This window comes from Prenolepis imparis, unplaced genomic scaffold (genome assembly GCF_030444845.1).
Source record: "Prenolepis imparis isolate NDT839.2.m4 unplaced genomic scaffold, iyPreImpa1.0 SCAF_7, whole genome shotgun sequence".
Classification (NCBI taxonomy): Eukaryota; Metazoa; Arthropoda; class Insecta; order Hymenoptera; family Formicidae; genus Prenolepis; species Prenolepis imparis.
In genome coordinates, this window is record NW_028141165.1 from 1236935 (window position 1) to 1255051 (window position 18117).

At 40.7% G+C, this 18117-nt stretch overlaps 1 protein-coding gene across 8 annotated transcripts in view; it reads left to right on the plus strand.

Annotated features, from left to right (window-relative positions):
* Positions 1 to 18117, plus strand: part of Rhogap19d (Rho GTPase activating protein at 19D) — a 32674-nt gene that overhangs the window by 1463 nt on the left and 13094 nt on the right. For 6 of the 8 annotated variants that reach the window (XM_083042928.1, XM_083042929.1, XM_083042921.1 and 3 more), the window contains exons 2-8: positions 3860 to 3924; positions 13732 to 13923; positions 14000 to 14239; positions 14587 to 16279; positions 16543 to 16629; positions 17367 to 17576; positions 17735 to 17812. In XM_083042928.1, coding sequence (XP_082899054.1) covers positions 3871 to 3924; positions 13732 to 13923; positions 14000 to 14239; positions 14587 to 16279; positions 16543 to 16629; positions 17367 to 17576; positions 17735 to 17812 — 2554 coding nt within the window. In that variant the 5' untranslated portion in view covers positions 3860 to 3870. Of the gene's footprint in view, positions 1 to 3859; positions 3925 to 8581; positions 8822 to 13731; positions 13924 to 13999; positions 14240 to 14586; positions 16280 to 16542; positions 16630 to 17366; positions 17577 to 17734; positions 17813 to 18117 lie in introns of those variants that run through there. The other 2 variants (XM_083042926.1, XM_083042923.1) reach the window with 2 other exon arrangements.

Sequence of the window (18117 nt, forward strand, 5' to 3'; positions counted from 1 at the left end):
GTTTCGAGGAGATAAGCGTTGCCAAAAATTTCAAATACTTTTTTATAGAGTTACATACATATATAATTTTTTTACATAAATCAATATTTTAGAAAATATTTGTCGCGATGAAAAAAATTCGATAGCTACGAGATTTTTTTTTTTTTATTTTTTTTTATGTATATTTTGACGTAAAACATGAAATATCTCGTAAAAAGAATATTCCCTCTGGCCAAGTTAAATAAAACTCTCCTGTATATATTGCGCAGATGTATTTTTCGAATTTTACTCAAAGATAGCATCGGAGCGTAAATTTCATTTTCATATTCGTTTCGTTTCAACGACAGTTGTTCGTCTGATCATAACACGCTCGCATCGATCGAAATTATCACTCGATGGGTGTGGCGTGTATATGTGTGTGTGTTTGTGCTTTTCCACATTCGAAATTTAAGATAAAAACTCGCGACATATGTGTCGACACGATTATATATCTGTCCGATGCCATTTTTATGAAAATAGCAATGGTACTTATTTCTGTAGACTATCCACAGATAGCCGAGAAATAAAAATAAGATTGTGAAAAATTTATATAATAACGAAAGGCTCGCTTTTTTGCGAGTCTCGCCCTGCAATCGGATGTAGCCGTAGCGCTAAATGGCTTCGTACAGATAGGATATGCGTGTCTACACGCGACGTGCGCTCCATTTGCGGTTTTCACGTGATTTTTTTTCCTTCCTCTAAGAAACGTGACTACCGTCCTGGAGAAAAGTCGACCGCAGTTTTACGGCAATTACTATAGTCGAGTTATTCGTATACAGCCGTATTTTTAATCGATATGAAGAATCCCCACTCTAATCTTCAGTTTCCTTATTTTAAATTCCATAAACCAAGGTCTAATCTTGACACTTCTCGTCTATCAATCTCATTCTCGTATTTTTAATCGATCTGAAGAAATATACATGAACTCGTTTTTGACGGAAAGACAATTTGACATATAGTCGAATCCTATATACCAGATGTCCCATTTTAAAGGACCCACTCAAATATCTCATTGTCAGAAACACTGCGTTAAATCGAAAAATGTTTCCTACAAAAGTTGTAGGGTTTCGAGGGGGACATAACATAGTAATATTCATATGACCTTGGGCGGCGTCTCCAAGGTCAAATGAAGGTGAGAATGAATTTTGAAAAGAAGAAAAAATATTAGGAAAATAAAAAAATGCTTCAGATAAAAGTTGTTCAAATTAATTAGTAGAAAAAGATGTTATAATAAAAAATATGGGTTTCCATTTTAAAAATTCATTCTCACATTCACTTGACCTTGGAGGCGCCGCCCAAGGTCATATGAATATTACTATGTCATTATGTTATGTCCCCCTCGAAACCCTACAACTTTTGTAGGAAACATTTTTTGATTTAACGCAGTGTTTCTGAGATACTTGAGTGGGTCCTTTAAAATGGGACACCCGGTATAACTCTAAATCTGCAGTCTCTATATTCTAAACTTTACGAATCAAGCTTTGTTTTTGACACTTCTCTTCGTCTATCAATCTCATTTCGATGACAAATGCGCGCAAAATGAAAATATCGTTAAATATCGTATAGGTTGCATTAATAGACAAAGTCGTGAATTGTGCATGCCATCGTCCGTCTTTCACTCGTTTTCTCACTCTATCCTACGGTGACACGGTAAATGTGAAGGGTAAAGGGAGCGGCGCAAGAAAAAGATACGGAGGTTGATATAAAAGCGCTAAGAATAGGGATGTTGAGAGTATAGAGGGTTCGACTATATATCTTCACTCCTCGGCGATTTTATCCTGCACTTTATCAGACCTGATATTACTTGGATCGATTTAGTCACTTATCGGAAGTGACTCTCGCTCTTGCTAATCGCCTTGAAATCACCTTGTCTTCCTAAAAAATTCATCTCCTGTGATTTTTTAGGACGAATTATATAATCTAAATAGCATAATAAAAAAATTAATATTTTTTTTATTAACCCTTCTGTCAAAGAATGGGTACCCGGGTATCCAAAGCAATTTCTTGGATAAATTATGTAATCTAACAATAAGTAGCGTAACAAAAAAATGGATATTTTTTTCTGATTGCGTTATTGCATGATAGATATTAAATCTGTTTCATGTTCTCTTGTTTTCATTTTTATTATTCTTCTTTCACAGCGGCGGTTAAGATTATCATCTTTATTACTTTTCTCACGGTGTGCAATTACGTTCTGCTATATTGTGCATGCTTGCAAGTTATTAAATCCGTTTCATTTCTATTTTTATCTTTATTACTTCTCTCGCGCTGCGGTTAAGAAAATTAGATTAGGATATTTCATAAACACGGCATTTTGTGTTGATATCGATATAGTAGTTTAACTTAATTTTACTTTCAAGTCAACTTATATATACATATATGAGTAAATAACTCGTGTTTAGATATTTTATAGATCGCTTTGAACGAGAATATCACATAATCATTATTAAATAATGGTTTACAGTTTTATAATAGAAGAATAGAGGAAGAATATTCTTAATAATGTCCATATATTTATAAATAAATAAGAAAAAAAATGTAAATTTTTTTATATTTTGAACTTGTATCAATATATAATTTCTGGCATGAATCTATAATTTTTCATACGTACGATTTTGAGAAATAATCTTTCAGATTTCAGAATTTTCATGCCTTTGTTAAATTTTCATTCTAAAGATTCTAAAATAATAAACCTTTAATTAGAGACTCTGGAGTCGGAAAACGAAACGATATGTGTCGGCTTGTATATTTTGCTTCTCTCATTTTTTTACACTTATATTTACGTATTGATAGTGCAATATATATCGAATAACATTTCACATCATGTTCGTGCTGACTTGTCTTACGACGGCACCGTCAGCAGATCGCCCTTAACGCTTCTCGTATACTACGACACGTAAATCGACTCGACGATGGCTGACTCTGTCTCTCTGTGATAAGACGTGCACGCGTGTGCGTGCGTGTGCATGTGCGCGCGATGCCTTTCGTTTCTCGCGTGAAACCACGATCAATTCGCTTAATGACGTTAATTCTGCGGATGCCAAGATGTCGTTCAAGAGAGAACTGCTAGCGTGGATTCACGAACGTATACGAGGTCGAAGTAAATATCCGGTCGCGATTCAATCGAGAAAATCGTCCAGCGGAGAAATATTGCAATTATCAATCAATTTTTTGTCTTTTTTTTCTTTGCGAGTGATTTAAAAAATTAAGAAGGCCTGAAAAGAATGAGAATTTTGCGCCATCTTCTACTTTTATTATAGGTATCAAACTTTTGCTCGAGAAGTTTGATTAAATCAGATAAAAAAGAGCGAATCGTGTGTAATTTCCGTCCATAATTATCAGATTTTTTTATCTGATATATTTTATCTGATAAATCTTTTTATATCATGTTTAATTTTCTTTTATTACATTAATACATAATAATTACATAAAAACTCATAATTATAATTATATATTATATATATATATAAAATACATATAATTATATATTAATATATATTAATATACATATAAAACTCAACGATAAAAACAATTTATCTCAGTATTTTTAAAACACAGACAATTTACTTTCACATATACTATTACATATAATTTATAAATATCTAAATGTGTAAGAATATTTTCAAGTAGAGAACTAATCGCGCGCGAGATTTATGTCAATGTCGAATCAATGTAATTTACTGATTGAGTCAAAAATCTCGATAAGTAATTAAAGACAAGCCGGCGTTTATATTAAACAGCTTGATACCGCCGTAAGAAACTGATTTTTTATTCCCTTTATTATTATTATATCTTCTTCGATAATATTTTCGTTAAATATCGTAATATTGGCCGGTTTCAGGACAAGGTGCAATGGCTGACGACCGAAATAACCACCGGGGCTTCGTCACACGGCAGTCACACGTGGTAAGTAAACGTTCCGCCGCATTAATCGCCAACAGATAGAGTCGCCGATTAGCAGCCATGTACTCTCTCTCTCTCTCTCTCTCTCTCTCTCTCTCTCTCTCTCTCTCTCTCTCTCTCTCTCTCTCTCTCTCTCTCTCTCTCTCTCTCTCTCTTTCCCTCTCGCAATCCTTGCAACGCGGAATTCGATAATTTTAGAAAAGCCGCGGAGAGACGAGAACGTGTGTACGTGGATAGGGAAAATTTCGCGATTTCGTCGCTGAAGCGACTACACGCCCAAGTAGCACGGTAGATCGGTTGTAGCATTCTAAATTTTACAAACTAAAAAGCAGCTATAACCGCTCTCCCTACGTTCCTCAATGCTAGCAAGTCGTAATCAATAATGGAAGGGTAAATGTTGTTCTCGATGAGGAAGCTTGTTAGTTCATACAATATCTGAATTGTATCCGAACACGCTTTTTTAATTGTATTGCCTCATAGATTGAGCGTGACGCACATTTTGTGACAGCATATACTACGCTACAGTAGATCGAAATCGGCTGTACTTTATCGCTCCCGCTTCTATCGCTTTACAGTAGACCAAAAGTAGGTAGTATTTCATCCATGCTTCCTTCAAACTACAGTAGATCATAAGTAATTGGTATTTTACTTCCACTTCTATCGCACTACAGTAGATCGAAAGTAATCTGTATTTCATGCCAGCTTCTATCGCACTACTGTATATTGAAAATAATTTGTATTTTATGCCAGTTTATATTGCACTACAATTCATTGAATGTACCTCACATTTCTATCTGTCTATACACTATATTAACAGTCCTTTATAAATCTCCGTAAAATTTTATATTTATTATTATTAAATTATATTCATTATATATAAATTGAATATAAATTGTATATAATTGACCTAAATAGTCACTTATTTGTAAAAAATGCATTAAAAGTGCAGATAAAAGTAGTCTCTCGGAATAAATAAGATGAATAGGAAAACAACTGTATCTTATTTAATAAACAATAATTACGACAAGACTGCGATATGTATAAACAAATTAAATCGAGAAAAGGCCATAGACAGTCATAGCGATTCTTGGTGCTCAAATAATATTTGTGTGTAATTATTTTTAATTTAATAAAATCTTATAGATAACCTCTGCGATACTTTCTACGATGCTACTGAGAAGATACTGAAACTTAGCTTTCTTTCCACTCACAGATAAAAACAAAGAAATATTAAAACAAAGAATGATAATACATAATAGAATATGTATAGGACAAAATCAGTTAACAACGGTAGCATGATAATATGATAAAATCCTATATGCTAGAGATGAACACACATTACCTAAATGCGTATAGATCTATAATAATTGGATACATTCCATCAGTATATAGTAATTAAAATGTTTCATCGTTGAACTACAACAGTAGCATGATATTGTAATAAAATCTTATTTTCCCGTAAAGCGCGTATGCATGAAATTAAATATAATCAGGTAGATGCCATCAACAAGTAGTCACTATGACAGTGCTACATTATTTCGATACTGTTACTTCATATTAATGAAATTGTAGCCAATTTTTAGTATGCTCCAAATGTTAGGAATAATACACATACACTATCGGATTAGTATATTTCTAACTGAAGTAAGAATATAGAAACTTCGAAAAGTTATATATAGTAGGATACATGTAGAATGCTTTCGGCAGGAAATTGTTGATGAATTTATCGTGCAAGAATTGAAATAATTTAGTAGAACACAAATGTAGCGAAGAAACAGGTAGCTTCTTCATTTAATTTACTATGCGTGAAGAATTGTCAAATATTATTCATGTACAGGTTGTGCGTTCTCCTTTTGCTACCTGGGACGTTCGATCGTCTCTTCGGCGAAAAGTGCGAATTTTTAGATCGATGTCGGGAATTCAGCCTTCCACTCATCTGCGGTTCTCAATCTCGCGTGGTCTTATTGAATAAAAAAAGCGGGGGATTTTGTTTTCCCCGAGAGGAAGAATATATATTTCTAAGGACAGATCTCGCTCAACGAGGTTGACACGAGAATTAATCGGATGAAAGTACAACTCAAAAACATATTCAGGTTTGAAAGAATTCCCTTTGTTTTCGACAATGACGGCGCGTTTGAGAAAGGTCGGTATCAGAAGCAGAGACCCACCGGAAATGACGTGCGTGATTTATCGCGAGTCCGTTGACGTAAGAGAGACAGGTTGTCGAAGACACATTCGCGAGACACCCCGGAACGAAACTGAAGAACTCGATCGTAATTCCTTCCGCGATTCCGACGTTCTTCGATCAATTATTCCTCGTCCGAGGAAAATAAATCAAGTCGGCGGGCTCTGAGAAGTCTCCCGAAAAGATTTTCGATAAACCATCTCGAGAGAGTGCTCCGGGAGGGCGTAAGCGAGGGCGCGGATGAGGCAGTTTGCGTAAATAAGCAGCTTAAAAATAGTCCGCCGACTCTGTTATATCGGTGAGAGCAAATAAAGCCTATACCCGCGACTCTTTACAGACTTCATAAAGCAATATTATGCGAAAATTTCCCAATTCTCCTTAATAAATTGATCGTAACTCGAGGAATCTTTCGTTTCGTGTAATTTTACATGACGTACACTGAGAGAATTTTCTCAGAATAAATTCACGGTAAATTCTAAGAGAAAATTCTCTCTGTGTATGTTATACTTGATATTTAAAATAGAACATTCGCAAAATCGAAATTTCTTCGGGACTCGACGTTTCGTGTCTTCTTTCGCAGGCTACTAAAAACGAGTATATAGTGCATTTCCCTCTCCTAATCATACGCACGCACACATACACACACAGCAGAGAGGGTTTGGAGTCATTAAATGGAAAAAGTGTATGGGTAACTTTCATATGTAATAACTCCGCGAAAAAAAATCGTACGAACTTTGCTTTTTTTTTAAATTTGTAGTAAAAAGTCCACATTTTACGATAGTTATGATAAGATTTGCGAAAAAAATTTATTTTACCCCGTGGAGTGCGTCAAAGTACGCAATTTTTTAGAGACAAAACACGTCCTTACTTTTGAAGCAGTAGCGTACGGGGGAGGAGGATAAATTAAAAATCTGACGAATAGTTTTTAAAGTAGAGACTTCAAGCTTGACAGTGAAAAAAAAATTTTTCAAATCCGATCATTTTTAGCGGAGTTATGCTTATTTGAAATTATGCGAAATTTTGACTTAAAATACATATGCGTTAATTTTGTTGACGAGTGTATATAGATAATCTTTCCTTTCTAAACGCTTATTTAAGTTTGTGTCGCGTTGACCCATGGCATAATCACTCAACATACCATTACGCACTCTCTCTCTTTCCATCACCACAATGCTTGCGCATCGATTACTTGTCCGATTAGTCCACCCACCGTGTGTGTGTCTGAATCTGCCTACGATGACGCAAATGCGGCCGAGGAGCGCCGTGCGTGGTCTTATTGAATAAAAAAAAAAAAAAGCGGGGGTTTTGAGAGGAAGACTATATATTTCAAAGGACGGATCTCGCTCAACGAGGTTGACGACAATTCGGGCGTCGTTTAATAAAATCGAATATGTATAAGGTCGTTCGGTTCGCGTCACTTTATTAAGCAAACTGATGAAAATCAAAGTATATCGTACATAGTATAATAAAGCATAATATTATCCTACGTCTCTGCAGCACTTGCGTTAATCGAGAGCTATCGGATCGATCGTGTCGCTGGACGGAACGAGCGCGATAAATTGCTCGGAAGTCACGATCTTTATTAATGGAAAAAAAAGCGACATTCCTCAAGCAGACAAGCGCCACGCAACGTTTTTCCGCTCTTTCTTTCTCTCTTACGTCAATCCGGGGATAGCCTGATTTTCTTCTTATAGCCGCGTTTCTTCGCGCTAAGACTCTTCCTCCCTTCTATTTTTTTCCCGCGTCAATACGTCGCGTATATTTCACACATACACATACATTTCGTGCATGGAAAGTACGCTCCGAAAAGCAACTAAGGCGCGCACACAGACACACATTCGCGTGCGAAATATCGCACGCTCTGTCGCAACTTTTACGCCGCGAAAGCAGCGACCGGTCGCCGGCCCTTTCGATCGAAAAAAAAAGGAGAAAAAAACGGAGCGAGAACCGCGTCGAAGGCTGCCCGCGATTCCGCGTTTGTTTCCAGCCGCGCTTTCACATGCATTCACGCTCGATCTTTTCGATTGAAGAATTTATTTTTGAAAGCATCTTAAAATTCTATAGTCCTCTCGTTCGAGATACGCGATATCGATTCTCTTCGGTCAGTCGGAAGTTTTATTTTCTCCAGCCGTTGAAATCGCATACATTTCTTCACGAACGCATTCCTGCACTCGATAATATAAATAGATTCGACGTCTCTGTATAAAATCGTTCGATGAGAAGATAAGGGAAGAGGCGATTATCGAAAAAGAGCGCGATGTTCGAAAAAGAAGACGGACGTGCCTTAGAGAAGAGGAAGAGAGAGCGCGCGCCAAGTGTCAAAATCGAAATGTCAAATCGAGCGACTGATTGTGCGGAAACGCGCGTGCCGCGACTATCGGCGGATTGTTTTGCAGAGGAGGTGACGATAACGATGACGCCGCGGGAGGGGACAAGTGCGCATTCGTGCTCCCGCGAATTCCCATGTCGCAATTGGTCGTGGCAGTATCGCCGTGACCGTCGTGCCAGTTATGGCACCATCGTGATCGCAAGCGCGTCATTCTCCGCTCTACGATTCTCTTTTTTTATTAATTTTTTTTTTTATTTCGAACTGACGTTTCCGCGTCAACGATCCCTCGCGTCGCGATTTTTTCGACGGGCGTTGACATTTCACCGCGACGAGTTAATTAGCCGGAAGTGTCGTCTTTCATGAGCTTTGCGCTTGAATAATCTACGGTAAGAGAGACAGAGAGAGAGAGAGAGAGAGAGAGAGAGAGAGAGAGAGAGAGAGAGAGAGAGAGAGAATCAATCGGTGAAACTTGTCCAATTTATCGATGACAATTGTAGAAATATTAAGAAGCTATTTTACTCTGATAAAATATTTTCATCCCCCTAAATCAGCTGATTTCTATCTCTAAAATAACGCTGTAAGAATTAAGTGAATCAGATCGCGCAATAAATATTTATAATGTATAAATTTCATGCAATTTTACATATTTTTTGACAGTGCATGCGACAAAAAGAAATTTCAACAAGTTTCTTTTTCACCCTTTTCGCTCTTCGTTCACTCGCCTCTGGGGCGAGAAAACCTTGGCTATTCTCTCCCTTTATTGGCGTGTAATCCCCCTTTTCGATTTTCTTTCGACGAGGTCGCATTCCGTTTTTTAAACGCGACGCATTTAAGGCCCGCGCTTGCCTCGATTCGAGGCACGTCCAAGTCGACGACGAAAAGGAAGCTATAGCTATAGCATCCGATGTCCAAGATTTCTTTCTTTCATTTCAAGATCATAGCGATTATTTATTCTATATGGATCGACCGATACATAAGGATTAGTATCGATTCGTGTCGCGAATAACAGCGCGTCTTTATTATCGAATACACATTTTATTATTGTCTCTCTCGAGAGCCTTTTGTCAGGATATAATTAAATGGAGACAGAATGTGTCTGAATATTTTATACATTTTCCACCATATGTGTGATTATATTTATCTCCCGGAGATAAATCCATTATTTGTTTGCTACATATTTGGATCTTTAAATTATAACACGTGAACCCATCTCCTTTTTACAATATTTATTGTCCACATGTCGCAGGCGCTATTTTTCGAATCATCGATTTTTCTTGTTCTGCTTTAATAACAGCTCTATATAGTGTCTGAAATTTCTTAGCGTACGCCTTTCCTTTGAGATAAAAGCAATCTCCGAAAAGAATAAAGTCTACAAAAGAAGACCCTATCGTCTGTGAAATATACGAAATTCTCGTCGCGCGGATTTCTTTGTATAAGAATTAACTCGTAGAAAAAAAATCGTTTATATATATTTAAAAAAAAATAAAACTGTCACAATGGCCGCTTTGCATACCTATCGATTCGACAGCGAATTTCTGCACACACCTGTCAACACAAAGCAAGCAACGACAGAAGCCGTATACATTCAAGCGCCAGAATGGCGGCCTCTTGCAGCGACAGGTAACTTTTTTTTCTTTTATTTTTTTTTGCGCCGTCCCCTCTGTGTCTATAAACTTTCCTCTTATATTGCTTTCACGCGATAGATTCACTGCCGAAGTTACGCACAGTAGGAAGAGAGCTCTCTCTGTACGGCGAGAGTAAATAATCATTTAAACGGGCGAGATTTCCCCTTCCCTCGCGGGATTCGCATAAGTTTAGCATTTTCAATGCCCCTGAAAAAGTTGGGAACCCGACTATCGGTCGTCGATCGGGAGTCGCTTCTTACGTAAGAAGCGTCGGCATAGAGCGAAATTATATAAGCTACTTCGTGTACGCGGAAGGGAGGATGAGGGGGCAAAGGGGAGCTGAACCGCATTACCGCTGATACGAGAGAAACGCTCGCAAAACACTGTTGGAGTAAAACGCGAGAGCAGTTGTGTGCTTGTGTCGCGTGATAGGCGAAAAGGAAGGCGATAGAGGACTCATTTTGTCGCGTATATATGTTAATTGCAAAACGTTCCGTTTCGCGTTTTATCCTTCTGCTGCTTCTTCTTCTCTGCTACATCTTCGCAAGCGGGTTTTATCCTCATTTACAGTCTCGTATATCTGTTATTATTCGTTACAGTATTGCGATTATTCCAACAGGTGAAGTGTCGTCTATCTCTATATTTCTTTTATAAAAAAACAAGTATTTTTTTCCCTCGGCAGAATTTTCGAAATTGCATTGTTTTTGAGATCTCATTTTTTAATTTAAATTACACTTGCTGTATTTTTATTTTCTATATAAATAATATAAATAATTTCTTGTGTGTATAAAAATTTTAGCAATTCTGCTATAATTAAATCTAATATTTATATTTTTATACCGATATACATGGAAATTTTTTTATGGCACCTTCATTTACCTATATAAAGACATCCTGCACAACATCTATATATGATCAATTAAAAGAAATCTTTTATTCTCCAATATAATAAGAATTATATAGCAAACCTGTCAATTTGCAGAAAGATTATTTTTTTTAATGAAAATGTAGCAAGAGCTTGTTAGTTTTATCGCGCAAATTTTTCCGATTTTTAATATTGTACATTTTTATTTAGGTTTTTTTCAAATTACAGAAAAACATTACACGCGCGCTCTCACTCCATTCGATTCAAATATATCCCTCCCGAGGGAGGGAATGTCGACGGTATTTCGCTTAAGTGGCCAACATTAACCGGAACTCGCGACGCTATCGTCATCGGAACTGCGCACCGAGTGTGTTCATTCGTCGACGGCAAAAGCGGAAACGCCGCGTCGCGGTCAACGGAGAGGATAACAGACGTTGAATCGAAGATCGGAACACTTATTCGCGCGAGCGTTGGCGTGAACCGGTTTTGCGGTCGGTTAACGGCTGATATTAAAACTTTAGACGAGATCCCGACGGAATCTCTCGAAGAAGGGATTCTCCAAAGAATACGTTGCCCCTCCTCTGCCTCCGGTTTTACGCATAAAGTATTTCATAAATTTCGGGAATTTTTCTCTTCTTTAATTTAGATTTTTTCTCCATAATTTATAATCTTTGACTATTTAACGAGTCACGAAATCATATTCTTTAATTAATTTCAGCTTAATTATTAAATCATTTTTTTAAATATATTTTTATAATTATAATTTTATATTCGGTTTATTATTTTATTTGACAGATATATTATAGTAGAATATGATTAATATGTATATTTAATTAATTCAATTAATATAGAATTACTTATATTAATTTTGATCAAATCTCGAGTTTATTCATCAAAATTGTATTTTTCATTTTATCCATAATTATGTATAATAAAAGTAGGTAAATGACGATACGTTTGTGAAGAAGATATCGCCCTTAAATTGACAGTTTTATCGCGGCTGTTAGTTGAAACGACGCTCGCTGGTAAACAATGTCCATGAATAGCTGAACATTTGATAAAAGATTCTCAAGAGCGAATATCCGTCGCCCTACGAGCGATCGGAAATAACGTCCCGTCCAACGCACACGACGAGCACCAATATAAAACGTTATAAAAACGTCCGCGGTACGATGAAGAAGCCCTTATAGGCTCGTAAACGTCGATCCGAGGGCGAGAGAATGGATTCATTAACGTACTCGCGACCTTGCATAGCCCGCTCTCTCTCTCTCTCTCTCTCTCTCTCTCTCTCTCTCTCTCTCTCTCTCTCTCTCTCTCTCTCTCTCTCTCTTCCTGTCGAGGAGAGAGAGAAAGAGAGAGATATCGCGTGTCGTTTTATTACAATATGCGACACGGTGACACGCGCGTGTCCGAAGACGTCGTCGCGCGAATGTGTAATTATCGAACCGAGCTGCCGCTCGGTTTGGTGACCCACTTACCGTTGACAACGCCTATTCTCTTCTGACCTACATCGTCGCAGCTCGCTCGTCCGTGCGATCCCGTTTTCCCGTCCACAGGAGCACATCCGATCGCCCGCGTGCAAGTTATACCGGAAAACTGCGCCAAACAAAGAGAAAAAAGAGGGTGGAGAGACGAATCCCGATATAATCGACCCCCTTTATCGCTCCATGTTATATTGCAGAAAATATGTCAATGAGCAGAGAGAAGACGGGATAGTGTAGGACGATGAGTAGGCAGAGTAGCTATCTAGGAAGATAGACCTTTAGATAGGGCCCCGACATTTTTCCTCTGTTCGGGAAAGGCTTGTATTTATATCGATTGAACTAGGGTCTCCTATCGACTGGAGTATCGAGAGTTTAAATTAGATAACGCGGAAAACCGCGAGAGAGATCGCCGTCTCTCTGTGGTCCAGCTCTGATAGAGTTTCACTTCGCCCGCTCTCTTCCTGTAGACTTGGAACGGACGCGTTTCCCCGCGATTTATTATATATCGCTCGACGAATCGAGGAGAATTTTCAAGGACATCAGCTTCTTCTCGATTTGCGCAACGAATATTTGTTACCCTCCGTCCTTTCTCACTTCCGTGATCCTCTTCCGCGACCGATGCGCACGCAAATTCCGCTCGTCCCGATCTTAAGGTTGCGCATTACGGCAAATTCGAGCCGCGTGTTCTCTGGCGAGTCGCCAGATTTTACTCAATTTGCTCCGCGAGAGGTAGAGAGAGAGAGGAGGAGGGAGAGAGGACGTCTCAGACGTCTCTCCAGCTCCGCCGCCTCCGCTTCGGAGTCCGATGCTTGGAATAATTCTTGGCGGATATCCACGAGTCTGTCTACCGCGTTGCACCGATTCCTCTAGTATGCCTACCCAGACGGTACAAATCTAAAGAGAGAAAGAGAGAGGGGACTCGTGTGATCGATGTTCCGCAAATACACCGAGTCCGCGCGAGTGAATTCGGGATTTCTATTTCGGCAATTCGAGCCTAATCCGGCCTTCAAGATTTCACGACTGTGCTATGTTTGTTGGCCGTTTGATGCGGAAAGTTATTAACGTACGCGTGCGTGCGTATACACCCTCGCAAAATGCGATGCAATCGTATATTTTCGTGATTTCTTCAAGTACGCTCATCATCGGCTAATTGAGCAATCAAGGATTCGATATAAATAATTTTTAGAGCGTCATCCATCAAATGGATGGCAAACGAAAAATTGGTCCTTTTCTTCAATTATATAAAAACAAGCGCTTCTGCCTCCGAAGATGATGTCGAGTTAACGAAATCAATTCACGGGGATTGGTGTCGATGATCGTAGGTCGGGCACTCGTCCCCCTCGCCACCTGCGCCCGCGTCGGGTCCTGGTCCAGGAGGCCCGGTGTCTTCCCGGGCAGTTCAGAAGGAGAACTCTCCGCCCCGTGGTCCACGAACCCTCCTGCTCAGGCGCAGCGAGAATGGCTACGGATTCACGCTCCGGCACTTCATCGTCTACCCGCCCGAGTCCTGTTGCGTGAGTATCTCTCATCGTGCGATCGCCAACAAAAATTCCCATGGAAATGTATTAATTGGAGACACACGGGACGCAGATGCTGCCAGGACACGAGCGGACCAAGATCGACGAGCCTATGGACACGATCTTCGTGAAGCAAGTGCGGCCCAATTCGCCGGCGGCCGAGGCGGGATTGAGAACCGGCGACCGCGTCGTCTCCGTGGACGGGACGCCTACTCGGGGCGAGCAGTACGTTAGCGTGGTACAGCGCATTCAGCAAGCGGGACCGTGGCTACGCCTCCTGGTGGTCTCTAAGGAGGACGACATTCTGCAGAGGGTAAGGTTCTGCACCAGAGTGACTAGCAGATATGTAGCAGATATGATTGGTCTTCCGTCCCGAGAGCAACGTCAACCGCTTCTCAGTCTCTTCCAACATTGGTTTTTGTTAGGGGAAAATTGTATTTTCGTCGACATTATCGATTTATCGGTTTTACTTAATTTTTCATGCGATTTAATATAATGTGACCGAGAGTACTGATATGTATATGTGACTTGGTGCTTTAAATAGCCGCAGCAGCGATAGATCGCACTGTTTTCAATCTCCGCCCTGGTCATCCGCGCCTGACTTTTTTTGTATGACTTGTAATAAAAATAACAATATATCTCACCTTGAATTATTTCTAGTATTTCGGCGAGACGGCGCATAATCCCGAGACGAATCAACGACCGCGGATGCGTTCTCCGGAGAGGCTATCGCAGAAGCAACGCAGGTCGATCAGCAGCATGATCCCGGGCTCGTCGCCGAGAACGCGGCAGTCCTGGGTCTGTTCTCTCCCGTCGTCCGAGAGTCCGAGTCATCTGGAGGAGGCAATGTGCAGGAGCCAGGAGGCCGCGTACACGGACGGCAGGATGCCGCCGACGACGATTTCTCAGATTCAATCGATCGCAGAATCTCAGATGACGAGCGTGTTGCAGCAGCAGCAACAACAACGGAAAGGCGTGCCGGATGCGTTGTACGATTCTTCGGAGGATTCCAGAATCCCGGGGAGGAAGCTGCAGTTGCTGCACGAGGATAACTCGCAATCGAGCCGCTCGTCTCAAGATTCCAGATACGATCTGTACGACAGAACGCGGCCCGAGTCGGTGTATTCGCGACCGAGCAACGAGCAGCTCTACGACAGGATCAACGATCCGATTTACGAGCGGGTACGCGTCAGCGAGCACTATCCGCAGCATTACTATCAGCAACCGTCTCTGCTGCGTTATCCGATGTCGCAGGCGGAGCCGCAGGTGCCGATCTACCGGCCGGCCAAGCGAATGGTGGCGCGACGCGCCAGCGAGGGCAGCGGGACCATGAATGATTCCGAAACGGCGAGCTACGGCAGCATCAACGCGCTGAGATCAAACGAGTCCAGCAGATTGAGCATCGAGTCGAGACGGGACTCCTCGTCAGCTGCCAGCAAGGATAGCAGCACGTCCCCCTACGATTCTAATTCGACTCTGACCGGCAACGAGTGCTCCGACGATTCAGTCATTATGAATAGACTGCGCAAGAGTTTCGAGCAGAAGGCGGAATTTCTGCGGCGACCGAGTCACCCGATCGGCTGGTCTGCCGAACCGCTGCCACCGTTGCAGCAGAACTTCAACCAACCCTCGGTGATTCAGAGAGAATTCTACGCGAGGCCGCAGAAACTGCAGAGACCGATCTGGCCACCCGGTCAGAACGAGCAGAGACAGCAGTCACCCACGAGAAGGTCCTCTCTAGAGAGGAACGTTCCTGCCAAGTCCGTCGCAAGTCTGATGAACAAGCCGTCGAATCAGAGCGTACAGAGGATAAAGGACGTAGACTCCAACTCTGAGTACTCCAAATCGCGAAGCGATCAACAGCTAGGAGAGATCAATCAATCCGGGGATCACTCCTACTCGTTGTCGCCTTACGACAACGAGCTCACGTCGAAGGAACAGCAATATCGAGGCACGTCCAAGAATAGTTTCGTCAGCATCCTATCCAGGATACACGAGAACATTAGTACAAATCAGCAACAGACATCGGAAGAGACGAGAAACGGTTCTTCCTCGCTGCCGTCTTCGCCGGGGCCGGACAAGAAGACCGGCAACGAGACCAAGTTTCCGGTACCGCCGCAGGGTCTGCAGATTGTATCGAGACGAGCTAAGCAATTTGAATCCGGTTGTCTCCTGAGCGACGAGGACGAACCCGCTGGCGATCGGACGAATCTTTACAAGAGCGAGTTGTCCCGATTGTCCAACAAGAGGAGTGTACCGAATGTGGCTGTGCGGAAACGTGAGTTCGAGTCCAAAGCCGAGAGCCAGGAAACGAGGAGAATGCCGACCAGAGAGACCAAGTCTCTGGACACTGGTAAGCGTCGATTAAGAGAGTGTAGCGTAAAGAATTATCCTCTTGATTTATTAAAGTGGCGCGCGAGATTTGTCACAAGTTGTTGAATTTACAGCAAAATCTTGATTTCAATTCGAGACAAATTTTTTCCGCCAATCTGATATCAAAGTGTGATCAATCAATGCTTCAATGGTAATCGAACTGTAAATATATATATATTGCGATTATAATTAGAAACCAAGTCGTCTTAAATCAATGCTCAGTAAACAAGTGTCGTCGTTTAGGTCCAGTATTGACAGGCAACAGAATAATTCCTATAGGCAGCAAACATATCCATTGTGAACCACCGGCCGACTATAGAAAGAGTAAAGGTAGATAGAATTAAGAAACTGTGTCACAAGTTGTCTGCATTGTCGTCTTGTGCCGCTATTGTGTTGTCGGCGATTCGTTGTGCATTCTATGTGAGCGCGATGTCGCGATATAGCGTTTATAACTCGTCATACACGCTCATGCACTATATACACACATACTATACTTATATAATGTCTATATATTGTATACTATATAGTCATAGTATGTGTGTTTATTTAATAATTTTACACACACACACAGGCATATTATAATAGATGATATAATAATATTAATGCACATTTATTCTCATTTCTCCTCGCTTCTCACGGCTCGACTAAAATGTAGAAACATAGATTTTTATTATAATAAGTTAAGTAATGACGAATAAATTTGAAATTAATTCTTGGAGTGATATTCACTGTGAATCAACCGCGTCTACAAGGGACGCGCGATTTGTTCGAGCTTGCTTCCAAGCGAGAGTAACCGGATAAAGTTATGGTATACCGGAATTTGTCGATAGCACAAAGGGGATATTAACTGCCCCCATGCACCCGTGTTGTTTTTGTTGCTGAGCTTCTTACGACATGTCGCGGTAATTCAAAATAGCGACAACAACAGCATACACGCTACATATATTCTACTTTCGCAAGCGATAATTATTTCAACAAAGCCGGATTAGTCGGGGGGTTCGTAAAATACATATAATAAATATAACAATAATATAAATTGTAACGATGCTCTTTATGTGATCGCCCAGACATGCCTACCATGGAGGCAGAATCAGTGCGTTTGAGAGCACGCAGCAACAGCGCAGAGTCCTGGGAAGCTACGAACGGTTCACCAGCGCGAAGCAGCGCCAGGCACACGTGGCAGACCGCCGAGGAGGAAGGTAGCATCGAGGACGACGATAAAACCGCCTATCGCAAGCAAGATGGTTATTTGCAATCGGCCAAACTGCTGCAAGTCGGTTAGTCCGCTTTTTCTTCATCATCGTTTGTATTTACAAATATATATATATACACACATCGCCGCGTACATCCACGTGCACACATACACACACGTATTTACGTCGCATAAAGGTCGAGCATAAAGCGTTAATAATCGTCCCATTGATTTCTCTTTCAGCCCCGGTCAATGGTTCTTCGCCCAACGGCTCGACCAATAACGCCGTAGTGCTCAGGCGACAGAAGAATGCACAGATCAGTGAGTTTAAACGCGATGAGGATATTTTTAACGTTACGTGCACACAATTATTGCGACGCACGCGTCTGGTACGATAAAGTTATAAGGGCATTTCTAGAATCTTCTTTCTATGGTATTCTTTCTACGATATGGTTTCTTCCTACGCGGGTTTTAATACGTTGAATTGTAATAGTACTGTACACACAGTGCTAAATGTCATTTTTTTTAAATTAATTTACTATCACTCACTCCATTTTGAAAAGATAATCTTGATCTCCGAGAGTAATACATTTCTATATATTCTTTTTTTTTTAATTAATTTACTA